The following is a 15,777-nucleotide window of genomic DNA, read 5'->3' on the forward strand; positions in this document are numbered from 1 at the left end:
GGCCTGATACTTAGATGGGAATGTGTGGAAGCAGTAGATATGTTGGTAAGTCCCAACTGGCAAATGTGGTCCAAAAGCTCGAATTAAATAAGACAAACTGAATGAACAAACACCCGTTCAAACCCAAAGAAGTATTGATCAGAAAAAAAGAAAGTGAGGAATCCCTAGTCCATCTGGCCGTTATCAAGCTTGGGGGAGGGAGGCAGGATAATATAGGCACAGAACAACAAACGAAGGTATTGCGGCGTAAGTAGGGTTTTTTTGAAGGTTTTTGGTCCTTGGTATGTGTATGGGAGGTCCAGAACAGGTAATGAGGCGAAAGGGTAACGGCAGGGACGGGTATTTTTGAATCAAGGCGAAGCGGAGGCGATATGGGCCGGAAGGAGGGCCAAGTATGATGGAAGGGAGAGAGGGTTTAAAGGACCGTGATCAGTGATAACAGGAAAAGGAACGTGCAAGGGGGGATGGGATAGGAGGACGGGGTAAGCTTTGAGCGGTCGTGAGAAATGGGCGAGACGGGAAGGATATAGAACGATGTCGACATGGATAGACATATAAAAAAATCCGGAGGAAGATAGAAATGCCGAGCGGCCGTAGGGGGGAAGAATATCGTCACCTTTTCTCAACTATCGCTGGGGCAGGCAGGTGGTGGCGGGAAATATACCTACTATCCTCTATCTGAGGGTACCGCAAGCGGCTTCGGATTAAAGCTGGAGATGGGCGTTGATTGGCGCAAGACGGCCCTTCACGCAGCGTAGCTCCGTGGGAAACAAGGCGGACCAGGCTCCATGGGACGAGCGAAGGGGAACGCCACTGCCAGATGGTCCATGGGTCAGCTGCAAAAAAAAAGAATTTGTATATGCAAAAAGGAAGAGAACTGTGGATGAGAAAAAAGCAAAGCTGCAAGAGCCTGCCAATAGCCAGCCTGCGCCAGCCTCCAGGAGCAAGACAGAGATGCTAGAAGCAAGCCTGGCGTGGGTCCCTTGCCATAGCCATACATAGTTGTCTTCGTAGTCGTAGACTGGATTAGGGCGGGTCAATGCAGTGCATGGAGAAGCGAAAGATCGTTCCCCCTTTCTCGCTCAGAAGGGCGCTAAGGATGCACATCTTTCGAGAAGATATTTGAAAATAAGTCCTTTTTTTTCATCTTTTGTCTTTTGAGCCCCTACATAGTACATGTCGTAGCTTGTGCACGAAGTTTGAGCTCTATGACAGCCAATGGGTTCGTGTGCTGAAACTAGCAGTCCACATCATCTATCCACTGATGTTTCGGTGTTCTGCGAGTAGACGAATCAACGGCCGAGCAGATGGCAAATACAGATAGATAGATAGAAGAGTGGACAGAGATTTACCTCTTTGGTGGATGTCAGCGTCTAGGGCCAACGAAGAACGAGCCAGCAAACACAGTTCGCTCTGGGGACAGGGAAAAAAGTTAATGCTCGCCAGTTGGCCTAGCTCGAGTATTACATGATGCAAGATGGGATGTTGGGTGCGTGTGCGTGGTGGTGGCCTGTCCGAGTGGGTGTGAGGCGAACGACAAACCGTCATCGACGACGCCGGTGATAGGTGGCATCGCCTTGTCAGCGTGAGGTTTCTTTCAACTAGGCAGGCAGGCAGGCAGCTGGCAGGTTAGTGCGAGGCTTGCGGAGCTTCGGCGTGCTGTGGATTAGCAGGAGGACTCGGTTTATTGGGGAAAGGGGCTTGTCTATGCCTGCTGCGTCGAAGCTTGGTCATGTTGACGATGTCTCGACACGAATCAAAGCGGTCGATCTCTCTCTCGTCTCCTTCTTGGGAGAGGCTTCTGCGTAGATTTCATCACTTCTCTTGCAAAAAGCAACCATCATAAGTGTCTTTTTTTTTTTTGATTAATTTGCATGCACGACACTGCCCCTGTCCCATGTTGGGATGATCGGGCTGAAATCTAACTGGTGACCTGGGGCCTTCGAACACGGCTGGTGGCCTGGTATTGGTTTCAGTGCTGGGATCGTGCGGAGAAGCCCTTGGCCTTCGATATCATCATATCATCATCATCCAGCATGAAAAATATGTGGTGTATTTCTATTTCTGGGTGGTGTCATCATCCCTGGCCAACGCTTGTCCACTTTAAGAAACTTTTCTCATGGGCAGGAATTTCTGGAGGAAGCAGTTCTAAACAACTTGGCCCGCCTGATTCGCCTGTTCTCCGTCGGTGGCTATAGGAGATTATAATGCGAAGTCTGCTGTGGCAATCGCCATTGGGCGAGTCTCCGGGAGGATTTGGGCAAATGCTCATCTGATCTCGGTGATCAAAGTGGTGAGATTCCAGGCATTCAGGAACCACCGTTCGGGTTGTTGGGATATTACTTGCTGTAGGTCGATATCACTCTCACACGAGAAACTTCTTCGTACTCCGTGCTATCGTAACAAAGAGCCGTCCCCGTCAGACGTCTGCTGCCAAGGTCGTCGCCTCTACTGTCTGTATCCTCGGCTCTCCGTCCGTCTCAGTCTCCGTCCCAGTCTCCGTCCCAGTCTCAGTCTCAGGGCGAGGCGCGCCAGAGCGACGGTTGGCAGACACACCAACCAACGACGAGCAGGCTAGATGAAGCGCTAGTTCGTGACAAGAAAAAGAAGTAAACATAACAAATAACCCCATGGCATCTCCCAGCTAACCCCAGAACGGGCAAAGCAAGGCCAGCTGCACAGGCTTTCGGCGAGACTTGCGTCGTGTCCGAAGGGGGAAAAATGTGGCTGATTGCTCGCCGTTCGTCCACTGAAGACGAAGATGGGCGTGTCCACCGGTCCCCATCCCTGCCGGGTGCTTTGAGTCCCTCGCATAAATTAAGTTGCAGGTCCAAGCCAGGTCAGAATACGTGGAAGGATGAACCTCGTCACGTCCTGCGTCTGCGTCTGCGTCTTGCATCTGCATCTGCGTTGGTGGGTGGAGTTGCTACTGGATGGATCTGGGTCTGACATGGATATCCGACATGGACAGGGGGCGGAGGGTGAACTGAAAAGGGCAGGCTTGCGGTATACTACGGCTTGCTCCTCTACTACTTTGATTATCCCTATACAACTTCGAATATCGTGAACCACGGCGGTGGTACGTTCGCGCTTTAAGGGTGAGCCTGGTCCTTGGGCTGAGGCTCGTTCTCGTTCCGTGATATACCAACTCCCTGGGCCTCGCGCGACCAAACGCAAGCCAGAGCAGAACCAACAGCTCAGACTTGTTAGCTTCTTTGACCTCCTTTTGGACTCTGGCATCAAGAAAAAGTCCACCGAAGGGATGGGACGCTGCATGAAGCGTGCTCACTAATGTACGATATACATGAGTTATCACCGTGATCTCACGTTGTGTGGATATACGATGTCGACTGCATCACGCCACGCATAAAACTCGACCTTCACTCACAGACAGAGTACTAGACCTGCTGATCGGCCTGGTCTGTCTATATACGGAGTGTACGTAAAGCATGGCGACGGGCAGATGTCCGGGCCTCCGTGAAATGGATCATACTATTCCATATGTACGAAGTATGGTGATGCAGATCGAGGAGATAGTTCTACGAGAGTAAGAGCACTGATTCACGTTATTCAGCCACCGGTTTGTACGTCCAGATGCACGGCCTTGGCAGTTGGTTTTCATCGAGTCAGCGTTCTATATTTATACCCTCTTTTAACTATCTATATTAGACTCTCACTAATGTTCATCGAATTTCAAACCGGGCTTGACGTACATGTCGAGATGGCAAGGGTTCGCAGGGGCGACGGTCGACGCTCGATGGTCAGAGGGTAAGACGTTGAAGGCAACCTCCGGGACTCAATCAAGGAAGTGGCCTACCGGCTATTGACTACCCGGCCTGAGACCTTCTACTCTCTTCCCCAGTCTTCTCCGGTCTTCGCCTTATACAAAAGTATCCGTATAGTATATTGTATTATCGTGTAGTATAGAGGCGGCGATCTCCTAGTGGCGTATGTAAGCAGTCATGTGACGCTTACTCATCCATCCTTATACGGGCGATGCGATCTGCCCGATTCGGCTTTTTCCTTTCTTTTCTGCCCAGCCTCGGCACGTTTATTTTCCGTGCCCAACCCTAAGAAAAACAGCGCAAAGTTACCCACCTGGGCAGGACGGCCCAAGTTCGGCACCCTTCAGCCTGACACCGCCTTTTCGCCCTTTCTGGCTTCATTAGTCACGACGCCACGCCGCCCTAGAGCCGCCCTTCCTGCCTCCCTGCTTCCCTTATCAAAAAGCACATCTCCAACACGGGTCGGCTGCAGTTTGGCCCGGATCTGCCCAACTATGACATGAGTTATCGCTTACCGTGGCATTATACGAAGCCACCCTCGTCTTGTCCTATCGTCGTCTCTTGTCTCGGATGGGAATAACCTTCGGAGAATTTGTCTCCAGTACATCGATGGGGCAGCCAGGATATCCAGCATAGACACTTGGTCAAGGCAAAGGCCACTTTCCCATGGAACGTTCCATTCGATCGTCCTACTCTAATCTCCTCGTCTCCATCTGGGCATCGTCGGCGTAGGCCATAGTTACATACAACGCTGCGTTGCAGTTCTGGCGGGACAGACAGTCGACGGTTGAAAACAAAATGGCACACCTTTCCTTTTCTCTTTCCTACCTGTCCATCCATACATCCCTACAGAGTACGTACGTGTGCCTCTGATGGGTGATGAATAATTTTAAGCGAGCAAATTGGGAAGCTCGAGGAGCGCCTCCTTGCATCGTCTGAAGGACAGAGTAGATATGGGGGTGCGGGAGGATCGTTCGTTTGTTTTTTTTTCCCTCATCCATTCTATCACGATGAGCGACGTCGACGCCAAACATGGGGATATATCCCTGACAGTCGACTGATGGATGGTTCAGTTCTTTCCCCCTTCAGCTGAGATGGAAACGTCTTTGCGTGGCCGATTGGCTGGCGCTGCGGATAGATTGCAGAATGGTGTGTCGAAAAGGCAGCAAATTCAGCCCCAATCATGTTTTAACCTTCCTCCCGTGTTTGTCATCCATTCCATGCGTTTCAAGGCCGACGTCCAAGCCATCGTGTAGTAAAAAAGCCATGTGTGAGAGTTGGATAGCGTGCCGTGGATAGTCAGCTTGGCCGGGTGCGTGTGAATGTGCAGACATGTCAGATAATCCACCTCGTACTCTGCCCATATCATCATCGACCAAGCAACGGCAACAACCACAGCAAGGATGTTGGTGAGTAAGTTGTTCCAGAATCCAACTTCTCCAGGGCTGCTATACTTAGACTAGTACGGGATCTGAAGCATAGGGTTAAGATCCTCTCCTGTATCCATGGATGGGAATTTTAATTAAAGACAATTTAAAAGCCCTCGGGATCTCTTTCGTGCAGTCCGTCCGCCCATGGATGGACAAGGGGTCCTTGCATCAAAGCGCATGTATCATCTTATCGATAGGGATATAGACCAGGGAATCAAGAAGTCAGCATGCTCGCACGTTGATCGTTCATGTTTCTTCTTTCGTCGGCCAGCCTCCTTGCCTTCCTCCTTGCCCGAATGCTGGGGACCGAGATCATGGGGGAAGGGTAGGTTGGCTGTTGCGCGATTGTCCCCTTCCCGTTGTGGAGTTTCTACCAGGAAGTGCGGGAATATGGAGGAAAGCAGCAGCTAGACACGCTATCACTGGCCCCAGCATTGCTTTGTTGGAGTTTCCGACCGCATGTACAGCATGTACTGTGTGCATGGATTCTTGATACGTACGATCCTGTTGGAGATAGGCTTGACCACCCCCGGAAGAATGGAAGCAGGTGATTGGCGTGGAACGGGCAGGAAAAAGGAAACATACCACGGCATGGGCATATCTATTCGTAGGAAGGACTTGCAGACAAGATAGAAAGTTTGTCTGCAGATCATGATGGGGACATGATGGGGAGAGTAGGCCAGGTTCGAAATGAATATCGCGGGAGGTTGGTGATTCAGCTGTCTGCTCCGTCTGGCCTTGAGATAAAAAAAAAAAAAACGTCTCCTAAGAGAAACCATGTGTTAGCTATCAGCCACGGACATATTAACAATTGTCAACTATTTTGATTGTTTCACTTCCACATCAATATACCCAGCCCCACGACTCGTCATCTACATCCCACCATCCGATCTCCTCCTCCGGGATCAAGAAGTTGTATACATTCAATACCCAGAGTCAGGCAACCTTAAAGCCACCCGTTCGACTGAGACAGGCAGGAGTATTTTCCAAGGAACTCCTCCATGCCCCTGAGCATGTTTACGTTTTGGCCCTTCCCTTCATCCAAGGGGCGAAGGGTTACTTTGGATTGACAAAATTCAAGCTCTCGTCGTAAGGGAGACACGGCAGACGTGTTTACATCTGATGCATGAATTTTCTGCATGCTGAACGTGAAGTTACGGTTGTCCGCTTGATTGGACATTCCCAATTCCAGGCCTGGCAGTGCATCTGACATGCTTCCTGGTGATGGTGCACAGCTTCGGTTTCGCCCGTGTTCCTGGAAGAAGGCACACTCTTTGATATCCAATATACCAACTGCTATTCTTGGGACTGTAAAACTTATTTCTCGCACACGAACGGAATTGATTTCCTTTTTTTTGCCTGTTGTTTCGTTTTTTGTCTAGAAGCGAGCTTTCTGGTTGTAGTTGCTTTTTTATCGATATTCCCAAACCCAAGGGAGTAGTCTCAGCTCGGACTTCTCCTGCGCGCAAATTCCGTCAAACTGGCTCCCCAATGGGGACACCACCATCGGGTTGAGCTGCCTTAGGCCGTGAATCCAGGCAGGTCTTCTCCTGCGCCTGATTAACACCAAAGTATGGTTCTCAGAGCAGAGATTTATCTGTGCGACATCCTGTTAACCCTATCTGTTGAAGCGTAACTTGCAGCAAGTTTCTCTACTTGCGGGCTTCGGTGTGTAGGTCCAGTCCGAATTGTATCTGTATGTGCCCTAAAGAAAGATCCGAGCTGATAGACCCTTCCTTCTCATGCATCTCCTGATCAACTATATCACCGCATAGTTAAGATTGCGCTATTCAAACGGTGACACGTCAGTCCAATGATATCGCGTGCTGGGACTACTGGTCCTCCCGCCCACTGGAAGTCCTTCCAGCCACGATTCTGCAGTGACACAAACCTTAAAGCACAACAATAGATTTGATACGTATATTAACTCTGCCCTTCGGCCGCCGAAGTATGGCGATTGCGTGTAGTCGTCCATTATCGTGGCCCTCCCCCTGAAGCGGACGCCATTGGACAGCCTGTCCTAGGAAATGCAAGGCAGTAAGGCAATCAATCCGCGGAAGCGGCTTGCAACCTTTCCCCTCCCATCGATCTCGCTTGTATTCGACATCCGTTCAACCTTCATTCTTTGGCCACAGTGCACGGGCTGTCCAACTTCACTCAAAAGAGTGTGTTCATGGTGTATTTCCGCACTTGGGTCTTTTTTACCTCTTCATCAAAGATGTCTATCACTCTTTTCCTGGCGAAGATCATGATTTACATGTCATGTGCTGTAACTCCATACAGACGAGAAAAAGAAAAGCAGAGGCTGGTTGCTCCTGAGAAATCGTCAGTAAACGCAACTCTTGTAAGACATGGGCAAAAAGGAAAGGCAGCGCAGCAAGGAGGCAGTGGATAGCCATTTCGCGTCGAACAGGGTGCGCCCGTTGTCCACTAACCAGCACAGCGAGATAGATGAATGATCTGCCCTCAGCCTGTATCACCTCAGCGTTGCTCTGGTTATTTTCCGACTGGCCTGCCTTTGAGATAGGACGGAAGTAGTACCGTAGTCGACGTCCTTGGAGTCCTACCCAACGCCGATAGATGTTGCAATGTTGTACAAGCGGGCGATGTCTCTACCAGTCTTCCTTTGCAAAAAAAAGCCTTAACAAGACGAAGCTCAGAGCATCACCTTAAAACCGCCAAGCTTTTGTTAGTTTGCATGACGGTGCGAGGTCAGGATGCGTTGATATTGGTTCTCGCTGAGCAGGCCGGCTGTTGTACAGAACGGCTTTTTACAATGCACCATGGGTATCTGCACACCGCAGCATGCGACGGAGTACGGAGTACGGGGTATCACGCTGTAGAGAGGCTTCCCACGGACACAGCATGTCTTCATTGCCTTGGCCTGGCCTTGCGGGTTTGTTATGCGACATCCTGCGAAGTGGCAAACAACTGCATTCTCGTCCTTTGAACATACGGAGTACAGAGTACACGATAGCCGTTACTTGCCATTGTATGTCCGCTTGAGTAACCGAGTGACACTATTAGTATTTGCATATGACGCTATTTGCGATGGCTTGGGTCGTTTCTTGCCTCTTCTTCGGCCTCATCAAGTACTTTTGACCATGATATGCGCGAACAAACACCGCGTCGGGTTCATTCCGTCTCTACATGGACTCGACCTTGCTGATTGTGTTCTGAACCCGATACTCATTGGCTCTGGGTAGACGAGAGTTAGTTTCGCTACTTGGAACATATCATATCCCGTCTCAGACTACAGGTCGGCTTTGACATCAAAGCCCGCCCGCTGGATATACCCCAGAAAGCTGCTAATATAGGCATGGCTGGCACTGGCTGTGCTTCGATGTAAGAACGTGCGGGGGCGGGATAGACTCGTCTCTTCCCCGTGGAAGAGCAGCACGGTAAGAGGGCCAAAGATGTCAACTATCGCCATGCTATTGACATGTTATTACCTAGGAATAAGGGGTCGAGCGGGTTGCCATTGGGGCAAGCGTGCCGCTCCTCCGTGGCCTCAGCTCAGCTCATCTTATCTCTGAGCTTCATACTTCATGCTTCATCCTTTATGCTTCATGCTGCATGCTGGGTTCAATCTTGTATATCATGAAGCAGCTCTCCATAACCCCTGCAGCACGGCTTTGGGCCTCTGGCAACGCCCCTACATCCGCGTGGTTGTCTTTGAAATTGATCTCCACAGCTTAAATTTGATATCCTCTCTCCTCTCGAGCGGGAAGCGTTGGGGACCGTTGTGAGCTCACGATCTCAGTAAAATGATTGATCATAATCCTGCTCTCTATATGATTTTCGATCCCGGTCAATATAAGGCATAAGGCAAGCAGCGTACCCCGTACACTTGAAACGTACTATTGCCCTGGCCTCCCGGGCGCCTGGCCTTCTATCTTCAGGCAACCTAATTTCCCAACCTGGCTGGCTAATCTTTTGTCGTTTCACGCCTGGGATATCGTCCTTTGACCCCCTTCCTCCCGCTGCCGCCGATGCAAAATGCTCTTAAGCGAAGGAGAAAACAAAAGGCGAACAGACGGATGCCGAGGGGGCCACAACGAGGGAATTTCGCACATATGACCTGCAAGGCTAACTGAAACGCCTTTATTCTCGACGACGCCCGATTGTGACGTGGAGCCTGGCTTCACGTATCGCTCTTCCTGCGCTCTACCCGCATTCCTTCGTTCCATGTGTTTGGGAAGCGGATGGGGCTGGATGACGGAATCGTTTTATGGGAATTATTGTGCCAATTTTTCATTTAGATCTCCAGCATGCATCGTATCTAGTCCGGTATCAACAAAGCCATGCAAGCGGGCTCCGTACTCTGGTCTGTCCTAGCTTTAGCCAACTTGTAAAAGCGAGGGCGGGTTGACTTCTCCTTCGGGCTACTTGGTACGTACCATGTGTTCAATAATGACATTGCGGCTGGTGTTTCGGCCGTTGGATAGTTTCTAAGATCCTACACTAATGACTCTATACAGGAAAGTGATCAGTCAGGTGATGCCCCGTCGTTTTCTTTCGCCCGTTACAAGTTGACGCTGGAGGGCGCGAGGCGAAGATGCCCGTATCAGAGGCCTGGCTACGCCACAAACCTTCCCGAAGGCCACGAAACAGGCAGAGGAAGCAGGAGACTGAAGCTGTGGCGCATGTTCGTACACATGACGTCTCCCCTTATCGACGGCCATAGCCTGGCAAAAGCATTTTAACCATTCGGCCTTCGGCAGATCGGGTATTATATAGATTTGGTATTATATAGATTTGTAAATAACAAGGTAGTTTATATATAGGCTTCTATCTTATACTATAGACATGGAGTGTTGCGTGTCGCGGCCATTATCTTGTCGGAATGTACATCGCCATCTCGGCCTATTCAAGCTCGAAAGGCTTAGGCGGCCTGGAGCACACATAATTCAACCACCGCCGGATATCGATCGCAGCCGGCTCAAACTTTGCTGTTCCTCGCGATAAACGGATGCCGAAGTGCTTCTGAAGGGGTGCATCGTTTTTCTGGGTTAAGATTCAAACACCGGTCTAGGAGGTCAATGAACATCGTTATCTCCTTAGACTCCGCGTCATCAAGTCTTGCGCCTTTCCCAATTAACCGAGACTTCAGGTCTCGCGTCGACTTTTTAAAGTCAAGAACCTTCGTCACCATGCGCCCCGTAATTTTATCTTCCTCCAAGCTGCGGAAATTAAGTAGGTCGTCAAAGTGAAGATGGGCCAGGGTCCCACGCCGGAGGAACTTCGGCGGGAATTTACCACGGCATTCCATGATAGACCGCAGCATCTGGTTGTTATTGCGCCCCGTAAAGAGAATTTTGCCAGAGTATAGCTCGAATAGCGTGCAGCCTATCGACCATACGTCCAGGCTATAGTCATAGGGAATTCCGAGTATGATTTCAGGGGCACGATAGAACCGACTAACGAGGTAAGGGGTGATCTCATTCTCTGAAGCTAGGGAGGCGGAACCCAAATCACATATCTTCAGAAGGTTTCTATTCTCGTTGACGAGGAGGTTATCGGGCTTGATATCGGCATGAAGGATATTGCATTTGCGTAGAAGGCTTAATCCAAGGAACATCTGTTGAGCGTATGCCCGGATGGCACGTAGGTTGATGCCGACGTCCCGGCCGAACTTTTTGAGGACCTCGCGAAGGTTCATGCTGAGATTCTCAAAGACCATACACAGGTGATTCTTGTGGTCGAAATGCCTCTCGAACCTGATAATGTGTTTCTTGTCGTCTGGGTCTGCGTTTTGCAACAGTTGTAGAATATCTATCTCCGTCATGCCTGCTTTCCGCATCGTATCGTTGTTTCGAACAATCTTCACTGCTACTAGTTTCCCAGTCTTCGAGTCTGTAGCACGTACAACAGAGGAGAACATGCCCTTGCCTAGGATTTGCTGAACGTGATACCGACCGTTGATCAACTCACCCAGCATGACATTATAGTAACCCTCAGGGTCATCCCAATTGTCTAACAAGCTCATATCAAGTTCCTGAGGCTTTGCACTGCTTGGTTGAAGACCCGCCGGGCCATCCAGTCTCATTGACAAGGGCGGTTCTTCCGCAAACATATCGTCATCGTCTTCGGCGAACATGTCAAACGCATCTCGAGCTTTCGTCGAAGTAGGCTTTTCTTCAGCTTGTGGAACTAAGGCTGCAGCAGGTTGACCGGTCTTCGTTTCGTCATAAGAGGCGGCAGAGAGGTCATCTCCAAAGTGTCGCTTGTCATGCCTCTTTTTATCTTCCCTCATATCAGATGTCGGGTCGTAATCGGCAGCACAGGGTTCTTCCTTATTAATTCCGCTCCTGTCGCGTAAGTCTGTATTGGCAAGATCTTCATCATTTGCAACTTGGAAGTCAGCAGGAGACTGGGAACCTGGTGTGTCAACAGGAGTGGCCGTCGGGGATGCAACGCAGGAGCCTATCAGTAGCTGGTTAGTTACATTGTAAAGAAGCATTGAAGGACTAGAAATTACCTGTTTCATCCACATTCGGTGTGGTTTTTGCGGAATCGTTCGTAGACTCGGATGGGTTTCCAAGCTTCAAAGCTTGAACTATGAGGGGCTTTGATGTGTCACGATACTTAGCCTTAATTGCTTCACGACGTTTCCGCCGCTGTTCAATCAGAGTAGCTTCATCAACTGGTTCTACCGACATTTCACTGTCTTCAGTTGTGCCTTGAGTGGACGGACTAAGGAAAATATATTAGTAACGAGGTTAACGGAAAGGCAGGGAGGTCTCGATAGCATGAGTCCACTTACTTAGTATCTGTATTGGGTCCACGGCCGGAACGATTCTGCTGCATCTGAGATTCTCGATTTTCAGCCTCTTGTCTCCAAGTTTGAGCGTTAACTGAGGGATTTCCTCGTTCGCTCACTGACTGTTCTGTAGACAACTTGCTCTCCTCCTGTCTGCGGCCTGTAGCCCTGCCATCTGATACTTTGATGTTCCTACTAAAGCCTTCATCGCCAGAATATTGTCTCTGCTTCCTGGGATCGCGGTACGGAGAACGACTCCGAGTTCTCGGTCGTTTGTCCGGTCGCCGGTCATAATCGTCACTATACTGCAAGTCTCGACTATCCCGATCGTAGCTATCGTTCTTATCGTGGTCGTAGTACGAGCGTTGATTTTGTCGGCGAGAGTTTCCACGGCCATAATAGCCATCATCATATGTACCGGTTGAAAATTTCATGCGTCCTCCGCGGCCGCCTCTGTCGTAGTCATAGTATTCATCTCGTCGCCGCTTTTCGCCTCTGGAAGATCTGTAGTACGGAGAGCGGGATCTTGAGCGTTCAGGGTGATACGGCCTGCTAGAAACAGGGGACTTTGGCGTCAAAACATCGTTTCTGGGGTTACGGTCAACGTTGGTGTCATTATTAAAAGAGGTTTGCGACGTAGTTGCCTTCGTGTCTGAGCCTGACTCGATGATCTCACCCTCTGATGGGGTCGAAGGAGACCTTGACCGCCGTGTTGCCATTACCAAAGACTCCGTCCCGTGCAAAGCTGGCTCAGACGGGAGATCGAAACGAGCTTACAAAGAAACAGAAAGTGATTCGGTTAGTCAAACGAATCTCCAAGTTCTCCTTGTCTTTTCTTGACTGGAAATGCTAAATGACGATGGCTTTGGGTGAATGGAGATAGCATCCAACCCAGGCAAAACTTGATTTCCAACCAGCTTACTTTGCAAGAGGCATTTCTTGAACGAAAAGGAATTTATCTTGACTTGAGGGGCGTATAGGTTCTAATCCTAGCAGGTAAAGGTAAATAGAGGAAAGATATCGCTATGTTCAAAGGGAGTGTGAACTTGCTCATGGACGTTCGTTGTCGAAGTTGAAGCCAAAGAACGGAGTTGAGGCGAAAGGTTTTTCCACTAGCCCAACGTGGATTAGCCGCCCTCCCTCCGCGCCCGAAGAGCTTATCAGTTACTTTCGACGGTTTGAAGATATCCAGAAATTTCTCCTCCTCGCCCAAACCCGCGACACTTCCTGCAAATAACCCCTATAAAACACAGTACAACTAACCTAGCCATGGGTGGTGCATCTCGAGAAGGTAAGACTCTTGCTTCTGGTGTCTTTTTTTCACTACAACTTTTCACTAACGAGGAGTTTCACCCCACCAGGCGGCAAGGCCAAACCCCTCAAGGCCCCAAAGAAGGAGAAGAAAGAGCTTGATGACGAGGATCTCGCTTTCAAGGAGAAGCAAAAAGCTGGTATGCGATAAATATAGTACCCTCCGCCGTTGATATCCTATTTATCTGGCCCTAACCCACCACTATAGATGCCAAAGCCAAAAAAGATCTCGCGGACATGGCCAAGGGAAAGAAGGGCCCCATGAACACCGGCCAACAGGGAATCAAGAAGTCTGGAAAGAAATAAACGGTCCTCTACTCGAAGTTTTCTTCTACTACCCAGCTTTGATCGCCTTTCGCACCCAGGAGGATAGTGCACCAGCCGCGGGGCCTTCGCCGAATCACGCGATATCACGAACATATGAGTTGACGCTTTTTTCATTCCAAGGGGCCTGGGAAAGGCCGACAGAGCTCTCTTTTTCCGTTTCAGCCATTAGCCAGCGGCGTTAGATCAATTGTCGAATCCCAGTTTCGTATCCTTTCTATGCTATCGGACACACTCCGAGATTGCTATATGGTGCATATCAACAAGAGAATATGGTGATAGACGTTGAAATATACATTACCCCGATTGGTGCTATGGAAGGTTGTTTTAGATAATGTACATATTCTTAACTCGTAACCCGTTTAACCCATAACGTGGGCTCACTGGCATATATGTCCCCCTGGTCTCTCTTCTTGTACGCACGGAGTAGCTTCAACCCAAGTTCGTGCTCCTCCTTCTTGATATCTGCCAGCTCGTTGTTCAAGCTTGTGACCGTTTTACTCACTTCGCTTCTAGTGGCCATATCATACGCGATAGAGCTAGGCTGGATGACCTGTGTCAACTCATGGATCATCGTATCGATATTCACCTTTCGACGAGCAAGGTCTGCAAGCTTAGCTTTGACTTCATCGATTCGAGCAGAAATATTTGTCTCCGGCTGGGTCTGAGGTAGCGTTTCCGCTTCAGAAACAGTAGTCATTTGAGAGGGGGTAGGCTTCCGTGTGGTGTTTTTGAGGGAGAACTGGTGCATCCTAGAAGAAATAGCTGGGAGCGGGTGGTCAAACGCATCTGAGGTCGGTGGAGGGCTGCCAGGTTCTGTCGGCGCGTACGTTGTCACACTGAAGCGACTACAAGGCTCCTGTGAGAGTCCCACGCCCTGTAATTTTTTCGTCAAAGTGTCACTTAGAACGTCGCTTTCTTCTGTGGAGTCTCGCGTCGTGCTATGTTTGGCTGAGTCCACGCCGAACCGCCCAACTCCCCACACTGATGCTGGGGTTGGCTGTGGTGTTTCCTCAAAGAGGCTCGAATAAGTTGACGTTGGTATGGTTAATGGCGCGGGAGTTGCTTTCGTGGACGTAGAATCTTTCTGTGGAACTGCTGGTCTCGGCTTAGGCGCTTCTGGAAGTTCCTTGTTACTCCTAGCCTTATTGCCGCTTGGTTGTGTACTAGACTGGCTCCGATATCCTCCATCCTTTGATGGCGGTGGAGGAGGATTGCCGTAGGCTGAGGTATCAGAGTCCGTTCGGCCTCTAGTCTTGGGGACATTCATATGACCTAGTCTCGGATCTATATGTCTTAAGTCAAATTGCGATCTTTGAGAAGAGCTAACCCCAGAATAGTCTTCAAGCGGCAAGCTTCCCGGAGTAACCTGGGCATATTTACCCTTGTCATTTGCTAGTGGTTCACCAGCATACTCATCCAATTTCGTGAACAACTGTTTGCTCCCCGATGACGACCTCATATCTGAATTTCCAGTCCTGATGTCAGGCGCATATCCAGTCCGGCGGGGTAGACGGCTTTCTTTCCCGTATTTGCCTGTAATAGGGCTACCAATAGGTTCTTCGATCGGAGATACATTCTGGCTTCCCTTTGACGAAGAGTAATGTTCACGGATGGGAGAGACAGGCGGAGACACATCACGATCGCCGTATCCCGAATGATATGCAGAGGAGTAACGCTGAGGGTAGCCGTCACCTCGACTCTGTGGCGCCGTTGACTCTCGCGAGTATACCGACGAAGGGTTCCGTGCATGTGCCGCTGCGTATGAAGGGCTCGGTAGAGGTTCAGGTACTATAATTTTTCTTTTTTTCCTCAATTAGCAGCTTGATATACAAAGCAAGGCGGTTTCACTCACGGCTGGGTCGCTGATGACCCCAGCGCATAACCCCCATGGCCAAATCCAGATATGGCGTGTATCTTGTCACTTGCGGAGACAGAGACAGTCTGGCCCTGGGGCTTTGCCCAATCTCGAGGTTTATGAATCTTCTTCCACATCTTCCCGCCGTCTTGGAAAGTGTATGTATTTCTCTAATGCTAGTGAATGGTATCGTTTCGTAGCTGAGCACGGCTCAGGCAAGGATGTGATTGCTCGGGGGTCTTCGAACGTGAACTTATAAACAAATAGACAAATATGTTCAAGAATGCTTCTGAAATCTAGCGGCTC

General features: G+C 49.8%; 3 protein-coding genes across 3 annotated transcripts; 1 reads left to right on the top strand and 2 right to left on the bottom strand.

The window, feature by feature from the left end:
• Positions 1-10,157: 10,157 nt before the first annotated feature.
• Positions 10,158-12,697, bottom strand: GIQ15_01057 (serine/threonine-protein kinase prp4; the record flags this gene model as incomplete). The annotated part of the gene is made up of 3 exons (XM_033548474.1): positions 10,158-11,641; positions 11,697-11,911; positions 11,982-12,697. 3 exons carry the CDS (start codon positions 12,695-12,697, stop codon positions 10,158-10,160), a joined length of 2,415 nt encoding a protein of 804 aa, XP_033409425.1.
• Positions 12,698-13,247: 550 nt separating this feature from the next.
• On the top strand, positions 13,248-13,595 carry GIQ15_01058 (uncharacterized protein; the record flags this gene model as incomplete). The annotated part of the gene is made up of 3 exons (XM_033548475.1): positions 13,248-13,269; positions 13,340-13,429; positions 13,498-13,595. The coding sequence occupies 3 exons, from the start codon at positions 13,248-13,250 to the stop codon at positions 13,593-13,595; spliced, it is 210 nt and encodes a 69-aa protein (XP_033409426.1).
• A 364-nt stretch (positions 13,596-13,959) lies between these two features.
• On the bottom strand, positions 13,960-15,608 carry GIQ15_01059 (uncharacterized protein; the record flags this gene model as incomplete). Its single annotated transcript, XM_033548476.1, has 2 exons — positions 13,960-15,415; positions 15,469-15,608. The coding sequence occupies 2 exons, from the start codon at positions 15,606-15,608 to the stop codon at positions 13,960-13,962; spliced, it is 1,596 nt and encodes a 531-aa protein (XP_033409427.1).
• Between the last annotated feature and the right edge of the window lie 169 nt (positions 15,609-15,777).

The sequence above is a fragment of the Arthroderma uncinatum genome (assembly GCF_011692745.1).
Source record: "Arthroderma uncinatum strain CBS 119779 chromosome Unknown scaffold1, whole genome shotgun sequence".
Lineage (NCBI taxonomy): Eukaryota > Fungi > Ascomycota > Eurotiomycetes > Onygenales > Arthrodermataceae > Arthroderma > Arthroderma uncinatum.